Below are 15,353 nucleotides of genomic sequence, written 5' to 3'. Positions count from 1 at the left end.
GGCATTGGTGACGTCGCAATCGGGGGAGGTGCCTTCTGAGCGTCGACTGGCACTGTGCACGGAGTTTGTGGAGAAGAGGCTTCGGCCGTGGCGTTCTCTACTGAGGTGCGTGATTTAGTAGGTAGAAGGGCTAAAGGTGGGTCAGCCATGGGCTAGTTGAGTGGTTTATAACTAGAAGGAAGATGTGGCCCTGATTTAAACACTTTTTAGAGTGGCCCTGAGGCAGTGGTTTTGAACTACAGAGTTGCTGTAGCTGACTCTCAGATGAAGAAAAATGGGCAAAGGCAGTTTTTTTTTTGTTTTGTTTGGTTTTTTTTTTTACTTGATGAAATATGGGATTGGTTCGCGGCCACTGGAAGCAGTAGGTAAAAGTTTGGATGTGAATGACCAAAATTCTGTTAAAGCCGGAGGGTCGGAGGTTTTTTGGGGGCGGGGAGCTGAAGGCGCTAGCTGGCTCTGCGAGAGCGGGAAAAAAGACAGTGAGCGATTGGATACTTTGAACGTGTGGGCAGTGGAGGGGGGGGATTTTGAACCAATTAGGAGGCAATGTGTATCAGCCGGACCAATCACAGGATACCCCGGGCCCTGGTTGCCTTGTCGTGGGGTGGATTATGAAAATTTACCCCAGATCGGGTTCCGAGCCGTGGCCCCCGTTGGACTGCCGCAGCCTGGCGCCGCGCCTGTTGGGGGTCGCGCATGTTTGGCGCTGCGGCATCCTGGGCCCGGCCCCCCATTAACTGAATTTTCAGGGTTTTAAAATTTCTTCAGCATTTTACGCCTTAGGATAACAAATAACTGGAAAATTTGAAAAGAAATTTATTGAGGATAAAGGACAGAATATTGAAAATATTTTCTTATTTCATAGGTCTGAGCCAGAGATTTAATAATGGACGAAACGGACTTTCGTTTCATGGACTTTAAAGGTATATAGCTTTAGATGGTAATGAAGAAAAATGTCACACTGTTTGTTGCCTTATCTAAGATCCTCTAAATGGATTTTGTTTCTGAATTTTATCACTTTGGTCCAAATTTTCCAAATTTAGGTCCAAAGTTTCTCATTGATGTACAGGAAAAACAACATAGATGTTTAAGACACTGGAACCCTTTTATAAGCTGGTACAGGGAAACAATTCACAACTCATCGATTATTTTCTGACAATTTTTATGGCATGCAAAATAACAATGGTTTAATCTGAATTAGATATCAATTGTGCTGAAAGTGCATTAAAAATATTACTGGAAGATCCTGAAGTGACTTGCATAATTAACAGTTAAAAATAAATTCTATCCTGTGTAGTTTTATTTATTTATTTTTTCTGTGTAGTTTTAAGTTTAAGTGCATTTTATTGTATCTTAATTATTTTGAAAACTGGTAATCCATGTATGGTATTTATGGGAAATCATAATAAACAAAAGCAATTTGATTTGACCAGAACACCAGATTCCTCAATCATACCACCCATGAGAGAGTTTATGGTATTTCCTTTTTTCTGGGAACATGATTAGACCTGTGGTGCATTCATATTCATATTATAGTGAAGTATGTTTTAACCAGCATGGCTATAAATGTATTAGGTTGATGTTTCATTAATGCTTGTCATTTATTATTATTTTTTATTTATTTATTTTTAATATGAAATTTATTGTCCAGTTGGTTTCCATACAACACCCAGTGCTCATCCCAAAAGGTACCCTCCTCAATACCCATTACCCACCCCCCATCAACCCTCAGTTTGTTCTCAGTTTTTAAGAGTCTCTTATGCTTTAGCTCTCTCCCTCTCTAACCTCTTTATTTTTTTCCTTCTCCTCCCCCATGGTCTTCTGTTAAGTTTCTCAGGATCCACATAAGAGTGAAAACATATGGTATCTGTCTTTCTCTGTATGACTTACTTCACTTAGCATAACACTTTCCAGTTCAATCCACGTTGCTACAAAAGGCCATATTTCATTCTTTCTCATTGCCACGTAGTATTCCATTGTGTATATAAACCATAATTTCTTTATCCATTCATCAGTTGATGGACATTTAGGCTCTTTCCATAATTTGGCTCTTGTTGAAAGTGCTGCTATAAACATTGGGGTACAAGTGCCCCTATGTATCAGCACTCCTGTATCCCTTGGGTAAATTCCTAGCAGTGCTATTGCTAGGTCATAGGGTAGATCTATTTTTAATTTTTTGAGGAACCTCCACACTGTTTTCCAGAGCAGCTGCACCAGTTTGCATTCCCACCAACAGTGCAAGAGGTTTCCGTTTCTCCACATCCTCTCCAGCATCTATAGTCTCCTGATTTGTTCATTTTAGCCACTCTGACTGGTGTGAAGTGGTATCTCAGTGTGGTTTTGATTTGTATTTGTATAAGGAGCGACGTTGAGCATCTTTTCATGTGCCTGTTGGCCATCTGGATGTCTTCTTTAGAGAAGTGTCTATTCATGTTTTCTGCCCATTTCTTCACTGGATTATTTGTTTTTCGGGTGTGGAGTTTGGTGAGCTCTTTATAGATTTTGGATACTAGCCCTTTGTCTGATATGTCATTTGCAAATATCTTTCCCCATTCCATTTGTTGCCTTTTAGTTTTGTTGGTTGTTTCCTTTGCTGTGCTGAAGCTTTTTATCTTCATGAGGTCCCAATAGTTCATCCCCTTGCCTTTGGGGATGTGTCAAGTAAGAAATTGCTGCTGAGGTCAGAGAGGTCTTTTCCTGCTTTCTCCTCTAGGGTTTTGATGGTTTCCTGTCTCACATTCAGGTCCTTTATCCATTTTGAGTTTGTTTTTGTGAATGGTGTGAGAAAGTGGTCTAGTTTCATCCTTCTGCATGTTGCTGTCCAGTTCTGCCAGCACCATTTGTTAAAGAGACTGTCTTTTTTTCCATTGGATGTCCTTTCCTGCTTGTCATAGATTAGTTGGACATACGTTTGTGGGTCTAGTTCTGGGGTTTCTATTCTATTCCATTGGTCTATGTGTCTGTTTTTGTGCCAATACCATGCTGTCTTGATGATGACAACTTTGTAGTAGAGGCTAAAGTCTGGGATTGTGATGCCTCCTGCTTTGGTCTTCTTCTTCAAAATTACTTTGGCTATTCAGGGCCTTTTGTGGTTCCATATGAATTTTAGGATTGCTTATTCTAGCTTCGAGAAGAATGCTGGTGCAATTTTGATTGGGATTGCATTCAATGTGTAGATAGCTTTGGGTAGTATTGACATTTTGACAATATTTATTCTTCCAATCCATGAGCACGGAATGTTTTTCCACTTCTTTATATCTTCTTCAATTTCCTTCATAAACTTTCTATACTTTTCAGCATACAGATCTTTTATATCTTCGGTTAGGTTTATCCCTAGGTATTTTATGCTTCTTGGTGCAATTGTGAATGGGATCAGTTTCTTTATTTGTCTTTCTGTTGCTTCATTATTAGTGTATAAGAATGCAACTGATTTCTGTACATTGATTTTGTATCCTGTGACTTTGCTGACTTCATGTATCAGTTCTAGCAGACTTTTGGTGGAGTCTATCTGATTTTCTATGTATAATATATGTCATGTGCAAAAAGTGAAAGCTTGACTTCATCTTTGCCAATTTTGATGCCTTTGATTTCCTTTTGTTGTCTGATTGCTGATGCTAGGACTTCCAACACTATGTTAAACAACAGTGGTGAGAGTGGACATCCTTGTCGTGTTCCTGATCTCAGGGAGAAAGCTCTCAGTTTTTCTCCATTTAGGATGATATTAGCTGTGGGCTTTTCATAAATGGCTTTTATGATGTTTAAGTATGTTCCTTCTTTCCCGACTTTCTCGAGGGTTTTTATTAAGAAAGGATGCTGAATTTTGTCAAATGCTTGTTCTGCATCGATTGACAGGATCATATAGTTCTTATTTTTTCTTTTATTAATGTGATGTATCATATTGATTGATTTGTGAATGTTGAACCAGCCCCACAGCCCCGCAGCCCAGCAATGAATCCCACTTGATCATGGTGAATAATTCTTTTTATATGCTGTTGAATTCGATTTGCTAGTATCTTATTGAGAATTTTTGCATCCATATTCATCAGGGATATTGGCCTGTAGTTCTCTTTTTTTTTTACTGGGTCTCTGTCTGCTTTAGGAATCAAAGTAATGCTGGCTTCATAGAATGAGTCTGGAAGTTTTCCTTCCCTTTCTGTTTATTGGAATAGCTTGAGAAGGATAGGTATTATCTCTGCTTTAAATGTCTGGTACAATTCCCCTGGGAAGCCATCTGGTCCTGGACTCTTATTTGTTGGGAGATTTTTGATAACTGATTCAATTTCTTCGCCGGTTATGGGTCTGTTCAAGCTTTCTATTTCTTCTTGTTTGAGTTTTGGAAGCGTGTGGGTGTTTAGGAATTTGTCCATTTCTTCCAGGTTGTCCAGTTTGTTGGCATATAATTTTTCATAGTATTCCCTGATAATTGTATTTCTGAGAGGTTGGTTGTAATCATTCCATTTTCATTCATGATTTTATGTATTTGGGTCATCTCCCTTTTCTTTTTGAGAAGCCTGGCTAGAGGTTTATCAATTTTGTTTATTTTTTCAAAAAACCAACTCTTGGTTTCGTTGATCTGCTCTACAGTTTTTTTAGATTCTATATTGTTTATTTCTGCTCTGATCTTTATTATTTCTTTTCTTCTGCTGGGTTTGGGCTGTCTTTGCTGTTCTGCTTCTATTTCCTTTAGGTGTGCTGTTAGATTTTGTATTTGGGATTTTTCTTGTTTCTTGAGATAGGCTTAGATTGCAATGTATTTTCCTCTCAGGACTGCCTTCGCTGCATCCCAAAGTGTTTGGATTGTTGTGTTTTCATTTTCATTTCTTTCCATATATTTTTTAATTTCTTCTCTAATTGCCTGGTTGACCCGGTCATTCTTTAGTAGGGTGTTCTTTAACCTCCGTGCTTTTGGAGGTTTTCCAGACTTTTTCCTGTGGTTGATTTCAAGCTTCAGAGCATTGAGGTCTTAAAGTATGCATGGTATGATCTCAATTCCTGTATACTTATGAAGGGCTGTTTTGTGACCCAGTATGTGATCTCTCTTGGAGAATGTTCCATGTGCACTCGAGAAGAAAGTATATTCTGTTGCTTTGGGATGCAGCGTTCTAAATAGATCTGTCAAGTCCATCTGATCCAATGTATCATTCAGGGCCCTTGTTTCTTTATTGATCTTGTGTCTAGATGATCTATCCATTGTTGTAAGTGGAATATTAAAGTCCCCTGCAATTACCACATTCTTATCAATACGGTTGCTTATGTTTGTGATTAATTGTTTTATATATTTGGGGGCTCCCGTATTCAGCACGTAGACATTTATGATTGTTAGCTCTTTCTGATGGATAGACCCTGTAATTATTATATAATGCCCTTCTTCATCTCTTGTTACAGCCTTTAATTTAAAGTCTAGTTTGTCTGATATAAGTATGTCTACTCCAGTTTTCTTTTGAGTTCCAGTAACATGATAGATAGTTCTCCATCCCCTCACTTTCAATCTGAAGGTGTCCTCAGGTCTAAAATGAGTCTCTTTTAGACAGCAAATAGATGGGTCTTGTTTTTTTTATCCATTCTGATACCCTGTGTCTTTTGGCTGGAGCATTTAGTCCATTTACATTCAGTGTTATTATAGAAAGATATGGGTTTAGAGTCATTGTGATATCTGTAGGTTTCATGGTTGTAGCGATGTCTCTGGTACTTTGTCTCACAGGATCCCCCTTAGGATCTCTTGTAGGGCTGGTTTAGTGGTGATGAATTCCTTCAGTTTTTGTTTGTTTGGGAAGACCTTTATCTCTCCTTCTATTCTAAATGACAGACTTGCTGGATAAAGGATTCTCGGCTGCATATTTTTTCTGTTCATCACATTGAAGGTTTCCTGCCATTCCTTTCTGGCCTGCCAAGTCTGGTAGAGAGATCCATCACGAGTCTTATCGGTCTCCCTTTCTATGTTACAGCACGTTTAAATCTAGCTGCTTTCAGAATTTTCTCTTTATCCTTGTATTTTGCCAGTTTCACCATGCTATGTTGTGCAGAAGATCGATTCAAGTTACGTCTGAAGGGAGTTCTCTGTGCCTCTTGGATTTCAGTGCCTTTTTCCTTCCCCAGTTCAGGGCAATTCTCAGCTATGATTTCTTCAAGTACACCTTCAGCACCTTTCTCTCTCTCTTCCTCCTCTGGAATCCCAATTGTGCATACATTATTGGGTTTCATCGCAACACTTAGTTCTCTAATTCTCCCCTCATACTCCTGGATTTTTTTGTCTCTCTTTTTCTCAGCTTCCTCTTTTTCCATAATATTTATCTTCTAATTCACCTGTTCTCTCCTCTGCCTCTTCAATCCGAGCTGTGGTCGCCTCCATTTTATTTTGCAACTCATTTATAGCATTTTTTAGCTCCTCCTGTTTCTTAGTCCCTGGATCTCTGTAGCAAGAGATTCTCTGCTGTCCTGTATACTGTTTTCAAGCCCAGCGATTAATTTTATGACTATTATTTTAAATTCATTTTCTGCAATAGTGCTTAAATCGTTTTTGATCAGTTCATTAGCTGTCGCTATTTCCTGGAGTTTCTTTTGAGGAGAATTCTTCTGTTTCATCATTTTGGATAGTCCCTGGAGTGGTGTGGAACTGCAGGGCTCTTCCGCTGTGCTGTCTGGAGTAACTTGTGTTGGGGGGCGGGGCTGCAGTCAGACCTGATGTCTGCCCCCAGCCCACCGCTGGGGCCACAGTCAGACTGGTGTGTACCTTATCTTCCCCTCTCCCAGGGGCAGGACTCCCTGTGGAGTGGTGTGGCCCCGTCTGGGCTACTTGCACACTGCCAGGCTTGTGGTGCTGCTTTGATGGGATCTGGCGTGGTAGCCAGGGTGTATCTGCAAGGTGCACAGGGGCGGGAGGGGCAGACTCAGCTCCCTTTGCCTTCAGTGGTCTGCTTCGGGAGGGGCCCTGTGACACTGGAAGGGAGGCAGATCTGTTGGAGGGATGGATCCACAGAAGCACAGTGTTGGGTGTTTGTGTGGTGCAAGCAAGTTCCGTGATGGGAACTGGTTCCCTTGGGGATTTTGGCTGCGGGATGGGCAAGGGAGATGGTGTTTCCCAGTGCCTTTGTTCCCTGCTGAACTCAGCTCTGTCCTCAGGGGCTCAACAACTCTCCCTCCCATTGTCCTCTAGCCCTCCCACTCTCTGAGCAGAGCTGTTGACTTATAACATTCCAGATGTTAAGTCCTACTGGCTGTCAGAACACACTCCATCCGGCCCCTCTGCTTTTGCGAGGCTCTGCCTTTCCGGGCGGGCTGCCCCTCCAACCGCCCCAGCTCCCTCCTGCCAGTCTGTGTAGTGCACACTGCCTCTCCGCCCTTCCTACCCTGTTCCGTGGGCCTCTTGTCTAAGCTTGGCTCCGGAGAGTCTGTTCTGCTAGTCTTCTGGTGGTTTTCTGGGTTATTTAGGCAGATGTGGGTGGAATCTAAGTGATCAGCAGGACGTGGTGAGCCCAGCGTCCTCCTATGCTGCCATCTTCCTCCTTATTCCCTTTCTGTAGGTTTGTATTTAAGTGGTACAGGCCATATTTGAAGAATCTGGCTCTTCCTCTTTCCTGGACAGCCCTTCAGGCAGCTCCAATGCTTGTCGTTTAAAAACACCAATAAAGCCTTAAGTATTTTAAAAAAACTTTTTATTTATTTTTAATGAGGGTAATTTAATTTAATTTGTTTTTCAATTTCAGTTTTTTAATTTTCAAATTATTTTTGTTTATTGATGCAAAAAGGTGGTTTTATTCATGGGGACAGGACCTGTGGGCAAAAAGAGCTGCCTTTTTTTTTAATTAAAAATGTTTTTAAGCTTATTTACTTATTTTGAGAGAGAGAGAGTGTGCAAGCAGGGGAGAGGCAGAGAGAAAGGGAGAGAGAGAATTCCAAGAAGGCTCTGCACTGTCAGCACAGAGCTGTATGCAGGGCTCAAACTCACAAACTGCGAGTTCATGACCTGAGCCCAAACCAGAAGTTGAACACCTAGCCGACTGAGCCACCCAGGGACCCAAGAGCTGCCTATTTTTATTTTTTAAGTAAACTCTACACCAAATGTGGATTTCAAACTCAGGACCCTGAGATCAAGAGTTGCATGTTCTACTGATTGAGCCGGTGAGGGGCCTCCAAAGCCTTAAGTTTTAAGTTAGGATATAGTATCTATTTATATTATTATCTTATTTATTTTAAAGTAATCTCTCCAGTTATAGTGGGACTTGAACCCACAAGTCGAATATCGAGAATTGCACACTCCACTGACTAAGCCAGGTAGGCACACCAAGAATAAAGTATCTTAAAGATACAGACGTGGAATAAAGATTATGACTTTTAAGTACAATTGTCAGCCAATGCAGGCTTGAACTGTGGAGGTGCACTTACGTAGAGATTTTTTACAGTATGATATTATAAATATTTCTCTTCTTTATGATTTTCTTAACATTTTCTTTTCACTAGCTCACTTTATTGTAAGAATACAGTATATAATATACATAACATAACAAAATATGTTAATTGACTGTGTATGTTATTGGTAAGTCTTCTGACCAACAGTAGTCTATTATAGTTAAGTTTTTTGAGAGTCAATTCATAGACGGATTTTTGACTGTGTAGGGGTCAGTGACCCTAACCCCTGTGTTGTTCAGGGGTCAATTGTATATGGTATTTGAAATCTTATATTTACATAAATATTTTAAGCACACAGAAAATTATAGAGAATATCAGAAATAACATCTGTATACCTAGCACTAAGTTTTGTTGAACTTTTTTTTAATGTTTATTTATTTTTGGGAGAGAGACTGAGCATGAGTGGGGGAGGGGCAGAGAGAGAGGGAGACAAAGAACCTGAAGCAGGCTCTGAGCTGTTGTCAGCACAGAGCCCAATGCGGGCCTCGAACCCACAAACCTTGAGATCATGACCTGAGCCAAAGTCACACAGTTAACTGACTGAGCCATCCAGGTACCCCAAATTTTGTGGAGTCTTAACAATTTGCTATATGCTTCAGATAGTTCATTGTTTCAGAGAACTAAAAGATTACATGTACCACTTTTTCATCTTTTAAAATTTTACATAAATTATATCAGTTTGTGTAATTTTTTTTCTGCAGCTTGTCTTTTTTTGCTCAGTGTGTGTTTTTAATATTTACCCATATGGATAGTTTAGTTCTAGTTGATTTGTTTCCACTGCTGATGATTACTATTACTTTGAATACAGGTGTTTCACAATTTATTGATCCAATCTCATTTGTTGGCTGTGAGTTGTTTTTTGTACTATTTGCTATTATAAACAACAACACTACAATGAACATTGTGTTTCAGAGAGTTTAACAGGAGTTTTTCTTTTTTTCTTTTATTTTTTTTTAAGTAATCTCTACACCCAACATGGGGTTTAAACTCCTGACAGGGAGCCAGCCAGGCACCCCTATAATTTGGATTGTCAGAATTTAACCCAATTAACCTTTCTTCGTGTGGCTACTAAAAACTAGAAAATTATTTGTGTCTGCACTGTTTCAGTCGGACAGTACTGTACTACAGCCTCACCCACCAGTGCTCGAGAAATAAATTTAGTGGGTAATAACCAACATTTTTTTTTTTTTTTTTTAATTTTTTTTTTCAACGTTTTTTATTTATTTTTGGGACAGAGAGAGACAGAGCATGAACGGGGGAGGGGCAGAGAGAGAGGGAGACACAGAATCGGAAACAGGCTCCAGGCTCCGAGCCATCAGCCCAGAGCCTGACGCGGGGCTCGAACTCACGGACCGCGAGATCGTGACCTGGCTGAAGTCGGACGCTTAACCGACTGCGCCACCCAGGCGCCCCTAACCAACATTTTTAAATGAAAAACCACAGAGCAGAAAATGTCATCGTGTACTGCATGTAATAAGGGTAAAATCATTTCATTAAACTTTTGGTCCAAAGTGTAGATGTGATGTAAAATATATTTCTTTGCCATAGGTGGTGGTCAAAAAATGTCTGAAAACCCCTGCCAGGGGTGCCTGCCTGGCTCAGTCAGTAGAGCATGCAACTCTTGACCTCGGGGTTGTGAGTTCAAGCCCCATGTTGGGTGTAGACATTATTTAAAAAAATAAATAAACTTAAAAACAATACAAATTATATAGCTCAATATATCTAAAATATATTTATATAGTCAATATAAAAATCATTCATGAGATATTTTACATCCTTTTTTTGGTCCAAAGTCTTTGAAAAAGTCAGATATGTATTTTATACTTAAAGCACATCTCATTTTGGATTTGCCTCATTCTGAGTTCTCAATAGTTACATGTGGCTAGTATCTACCCTATAGTGGCAGTGCTGTTCTAGGGTATACATTTAGGAGTGGAACTGCTGGGTCAAAAGCTATGAACATCTTTAACTTTATAAATATTTCCAAATTTCTGTTCAATGTAGTTTTAGCAGTTTATACTCTCTCTTCCTTTCTCTTTGCCCTGTATCCTTGGTAAGAATTGGTATTGTCAGACTTAAAAAAATTTGCAAGTGTGAAGAGTATTGTTTTTATTTTGTATTTTTTTTTAATTTTTTAAAAAAATTTAAAGTTTATTTTTATTCATTTTGAGAGTGAGAGAGTGAGCTAGCAGAGGAGGGGCAGAGAGAGAGAGGGAGAGAGAATCACAGGCAGGTTCAGTGCTGTCAGCACTGAGCCCAATGTGGGGCTTGAACTCACTAACTGTGAGATCATGACCTGAGCTGAAACCAAGAGTCAGACACTTAACTGAGCCACCCAGGTGCCCCTAGTTTTTAAATTTTTTTAATGTTTATTTATTTTTGAGAGAAACAGAGTGCAAGCCGGGGAGTGGCAGAGAGAGATGGAGACACAGAATGTGAACCAGGCTCCAGGCTCTGAGCTGTCAGCACAGAGCCCCATGTGGAGCTCGAAGTCATAAGTGGTAGGATCATGACCTGAGCTGAGGTCAGACTCTTAACCAACCAAACCAGCAAGATACCCCTGTTGTTTTTAATTTATGTTTTATTTTGGAATAATTTTAGATTTACAGAAAAATTGCAAAAATAGTGCAGAGTTCCCATATTATCCCTAGCTAGTTTCTGTTTCATTAATGTTACCATCTTATGAGTGTTGTTTTATTTATTTATTATTTATTTATTTATTTATATTTATTTATTTTAGAGAAAGGGTGCAAGTGGGGGAGGGGTCAGAGAGAGAGACAGAATTTTTTTTTTCTGAGGCAAATTTTATTGGCAGAACACAAGTGTTTTACAAATGTAAGATACTTAAGCAACAAATACATTTTATTTTATTTTATTTTTTATTTTTATATTTTTTGACTTTTTAAACAGTGGACTTTATTTTTTTTAAATCACTTTTTCTTTCTTTCTTTCTTTCTTTCTTTCTTTCTTTCTTTCTTTCTTTCTAATATATGAAATGTATTGTCAAATTGGTTTCCATACAACACCCAGTGCTTATCCCAAAAGATGCCCTCTTCAATACCCATCATCTACCTTCCCCTCCCTCCCACCCCCCATAAACCCTCAGTTTGTTCTCAGTTTTTAAGAGTCTCTGATGCTTTGGCTCTCTTCCACTCCAACCTCTTTTTTTTTTCCTTCCCCTCCCCCATGGGTTTCTGTTAAGTTTCTCAGGATCCACATAAGAGTGAAAACATACGGTATCTGTCTTTCTCTGTATGGCTTATTTCACTTAGCATCACACTCTCCAGTTCCATCCACGTTGCTACAAAGGGCCATATTTCATTCTTTCTCATTGCCATGTAGTATTCCATTGTGTATATAAACCACAATTTCTTTATCCATTCATCAGTTGATGGACATTTAGGCTCTTTCTATAATTTGGCTATTATTGAGAGTGCTGCTATAAACATTGGGGTACAAGTGCCCCTATGCATCAGCACTCCTGTATCCCTTGGGTAAATTCCTAGCAGTGCTACTGCTGGGTCAGAGGGTAGGTCTATTTTTAATTTTTTGAGGAACCTCCACACTGTTTTCCAGAGCAGCTGCACCAGTTTGCATTCCCACCAACAGTGCAAGAGGGTTTCCGTTTCTCCACATTCTCTCCAGCATCTGTAGTCTCCTGATTTGTTCATTTTGGCCACTCTGACTGGCATGAGGTGATATCTGAGTGTGGTTTTGATTTGTATTTCGCTGATGAGGAGCGACGTTGAGCATCTTTTCATGTGCCTGTTGGCCATCCGGATGTCTTCTTTAGAGAAGTGTCTATTCATGTTTTCTGCCCATTTCTTTTTTTTTTTTTTTAATTTTTTTAACGTTTATTTATTTTTGAGACAGAGAGAGACAGAGCATGAACGGGGAAGGATCAGAGAGAGAGGGAGACACAGAATCTGAAACAGGCTCCAGGCTCTGAGCGGTCAGCACAGAGCCCGACGCGGGGCTCAAACTCACGGACCGCGAGATCATGACCTGAGCCAAAGTCGGCCGCTTAACCGACTGAGCCACCCAGGCGCCCCTTTTAGCAACTTTCAAAAACACAATACAGTATCAATAGCTATTGTTGCCATGCTGTACATTACATCCCCATGACTTACTTTATAACTAGAAGTTTGTACCTTTGACTCCCTTCCCCCGTTTTGCACCCCCCACTGCCAGCAACCACCAGTCTGTTCTCTGTATCTATGAGCTTGTTTTTTTTTTAAGATTCCACATATAAGTGAGATTATATAATATATGTTTTTCTCTATTTGACTTATTTCACTTAGCATAATGCCCTTAAGGTCCATCTACGTTGTCACAGATTGCAAGATTTCATTCAGATAAAAAGATTTCATTCTTTTATGGCTGAATAATACTCCATTGTATGTATTCCGTAAATTTTTATCCATTCATCTGTTGATGTTCACTTAGGTTGTTTCCATATTTTGGTTATTATTGTAAATAATACTGCCATGAATGTGGGGGAGCATATATTTTTTCAAGTTACTGTTTTCATTTTCTCTGAATAAATACCCACAAGTAGAATTGCTGGATCATATAGTATGTCTATTTTTAATTTTTTGAGAAACTTCCATACTGTTTTACGTAGTGGCTACACCAGTTTACATTCCCACCAACAGTGTGCAGGGGTTCCTTTTTCTTCACATCCTTGCCAACACTTATTTCTTGTCTGTTTGATATTAGCCATTCTAACAGGTGTGAGGTACTATCTCATTGTGATTTTGATTTTCATTTCCCTGATGATTAGTGATGTTGAACATCTTTTCAAGTACTTATTGGCTTTCTGTATGTCTTCTTTAGAAAAATGTCTATTCAGATCTTCTGCCCATTTTTAAAGTGGTTTTTTTTTTTTTTGCTTTTTTTATTAAGTAATCTGCATCCCACATGGGACTTGAGCTCACAACCCTGAGATCAAGAGTTGCATGCTTTACTAACTGAGCCAGCTGGGTGCCTCTTTGCTTTATGAAGTCTTAATATGAATCTATTTTCTGATGCTTAACTGAAAGTTTTTAATTTAGCAGATTTATTATTGTAGCATGTTAAAAATTCTTTCAGAATGTGCTCTTATAGTATTGTTAAGAATATTAACATTCTTGCTAGTTGATGCTCAGAAATGTAAAAAATTAGAGATGTGTAGAGGTTATGGAGACTTCTATTACATGAGTTTGGAACAACCTCAATTTGATAATATGAAGGGCATTAATTATGATTTTACATCATGCTTGGGTTTTAAGGAATTCTGTGGCCTAGTAAGATTCAGTTATATGGAATCTGGAACTTAGATTGTTTAGAAAATGGTGACATCACTTGTACAGATTCAATAATTGGTTAATGTTGTTGGTAATTGGGCATGTCATTTTTTTTTTTTCTCACAAAGTAAGGTCAAGACTTCAGTGCCAGCGTGAGTTAGTTATGTCTGTCTAATGCTTAAAAATATTAAAAAGTATTTCAATTTTAATGGGTATTCTCAGTCTCCCTTTAGAATTTCTACATTTTCTAGTTTTGAAGACATTGTTAATTTAAATCTTGTAGTTGTAAGATGACCTATTTGTGAAGTCAAGCCATTTTACTTTCTGACAATGAGTGATGATTAAGTATTAAACAAGTGACTCTCAGGGAATGCAAATTTTATTTGAAATTGTACTCTACCTTTACCTAAAAGAAACTTTATCTCCAGTTTGGTTTTACTCTAATGATAATTCAAGTTTCTTCATGCTATATTTATTTTACCAAAGATCTAAGAACAGATTTAAAAATGATTTTCTACTTTTTCCCAATGGTGATAGTTCACAGCACTTGTGTCATCCATTGTTATTTCAGAAATTGTTGAAAACCTGATTGTAAGAGATAATTCACCTAGCATACCTGAGGCAATTGAAAGACTCTTCAATGACATAGCAAATATCAACAGGGATTCTATGGCTGAAATACAGGATGCTCAGGTTGGTATGAAAATTTTGTTTATGAAAAATTTTTGAAAGATTTTATTTTTAACAATCTCTACACTCAATGTGGGGCTTGAACTCATAACCCCAAGACAGGAGTCACATGCTCCACTGACTGAGCCAGCCAGGTGCCTCTGATAAGTTTTGATGATTCACCATTTTAATTATATAAAAAAATAGCCGTTGTGATTAACCATTATAAATACATAGAAATCTGTCTTTGGATTTTCAAGCCTAATGGATTAAAAACAACTAAAGCAAAGAATAAATTATACAAACTGGCATAATTAATTGCTCAATTATGTGAAATTTAATGAATATAGAAGTTCAAAGAAGGGAGAGATCAATATAGACTATAGTGGTTGCTGAAAGCTTCATGTGTGAGACCGAACTGGATTTGAGTTACATAAAAACAAGGGGAGGAGGTATATTAGGTAAAACCAGTAGTATGAATAAAAGTGCATAGATATAAATAAACAAGTTGTGTTCATGGGACAGTCACATAATGTGACTACGTTTTTGGGAGGCAAGGTAGAATGGGATTAGATTATGAAGGGCCTGTAAATGACCCACAATAGTCACATAAGCATAAAACATGCAAGAAAATCCATATCATTGGAGGTGGATGGTATTTTAACTGGCTAATAAAATGTTTTTCTTGTCCAGGTTGAAGAAATGGCAGTAAACCTATGGAACTGGGCAGTTACCAAGAGAGTAGGTTCAGTTATAAGTGAAGAGCAGAAAGCTAAATGTATGTATACATTCGTTTTACAAGGAATATTTTTATTATACATTAGGTTGTGTTCCTGCAGTTTAAATAATATTTTGACTAGTTCATAAATGGGTATTTATTAAAAGAAAAATAAACAAAATGATCTATACATAGAAGTTTCTTAAGCAAACATCTTGAATTTTGTGATTTTTCAGAGGTTAGCTCCTGATTAATAAAAGTTTAAAAGCATCACT

At 38.5% G+C, this 15,353-nt stretch overlaps 1 protein-coding gene across 2 annotated transcripts in view; it reads left to right on the top strand.

Annotated features, from left to right (window-relative positions):
• Nucleotides 1-15,353, top strand: part of TEX11 (testis expressed 11) — a 251,917-nt gene continuing 236,564 nt past the window's right edge. For both annotated transcript variants that reach the window (XM_058712843.1, XM_058712844.1), the window contains exons 1-4: nucleotides 1-105; nucleotides 866-923; nucleotides 14,263-14,384; nucleotides 15,054-15,138. In XM_058712843.1, coding sequence (XP_058568826.1) covers nucleotides 887-923; nucleotides 14,263-14,384; nucleotides 15,054-15,138 — 244 coding nt within the window. In that variant the 5' untranslated portion in view covers nucleotides 1-105; nucleotides 866-886. The remainder of the gene's footprint in view (nucleotides 106-865; nucleotides 924-14,262; nucleotides 14,385-15,053; nucleotides 15,139-15,353) is intronic.

The sequence above is a fragment of the Neofelis nebulosa genome, chromosome X (assembly GCF_028018385.1).
Source record: "Neofelis nebulosa isolate mNeoNeb1 chromosome X, mNeoNeb1.pri, whole genome shotgun sequence".
Taxonomy (NCBI): domain Eukaryota; kingdom Metazoa; phylum Chordata; class Mammalia; order Carnivora; family Felidae; genus Neofelis; species Neofelis nebulosa.
This window is presented reverse-complemented; position numbering and strand designations above follow the sequence as displayed.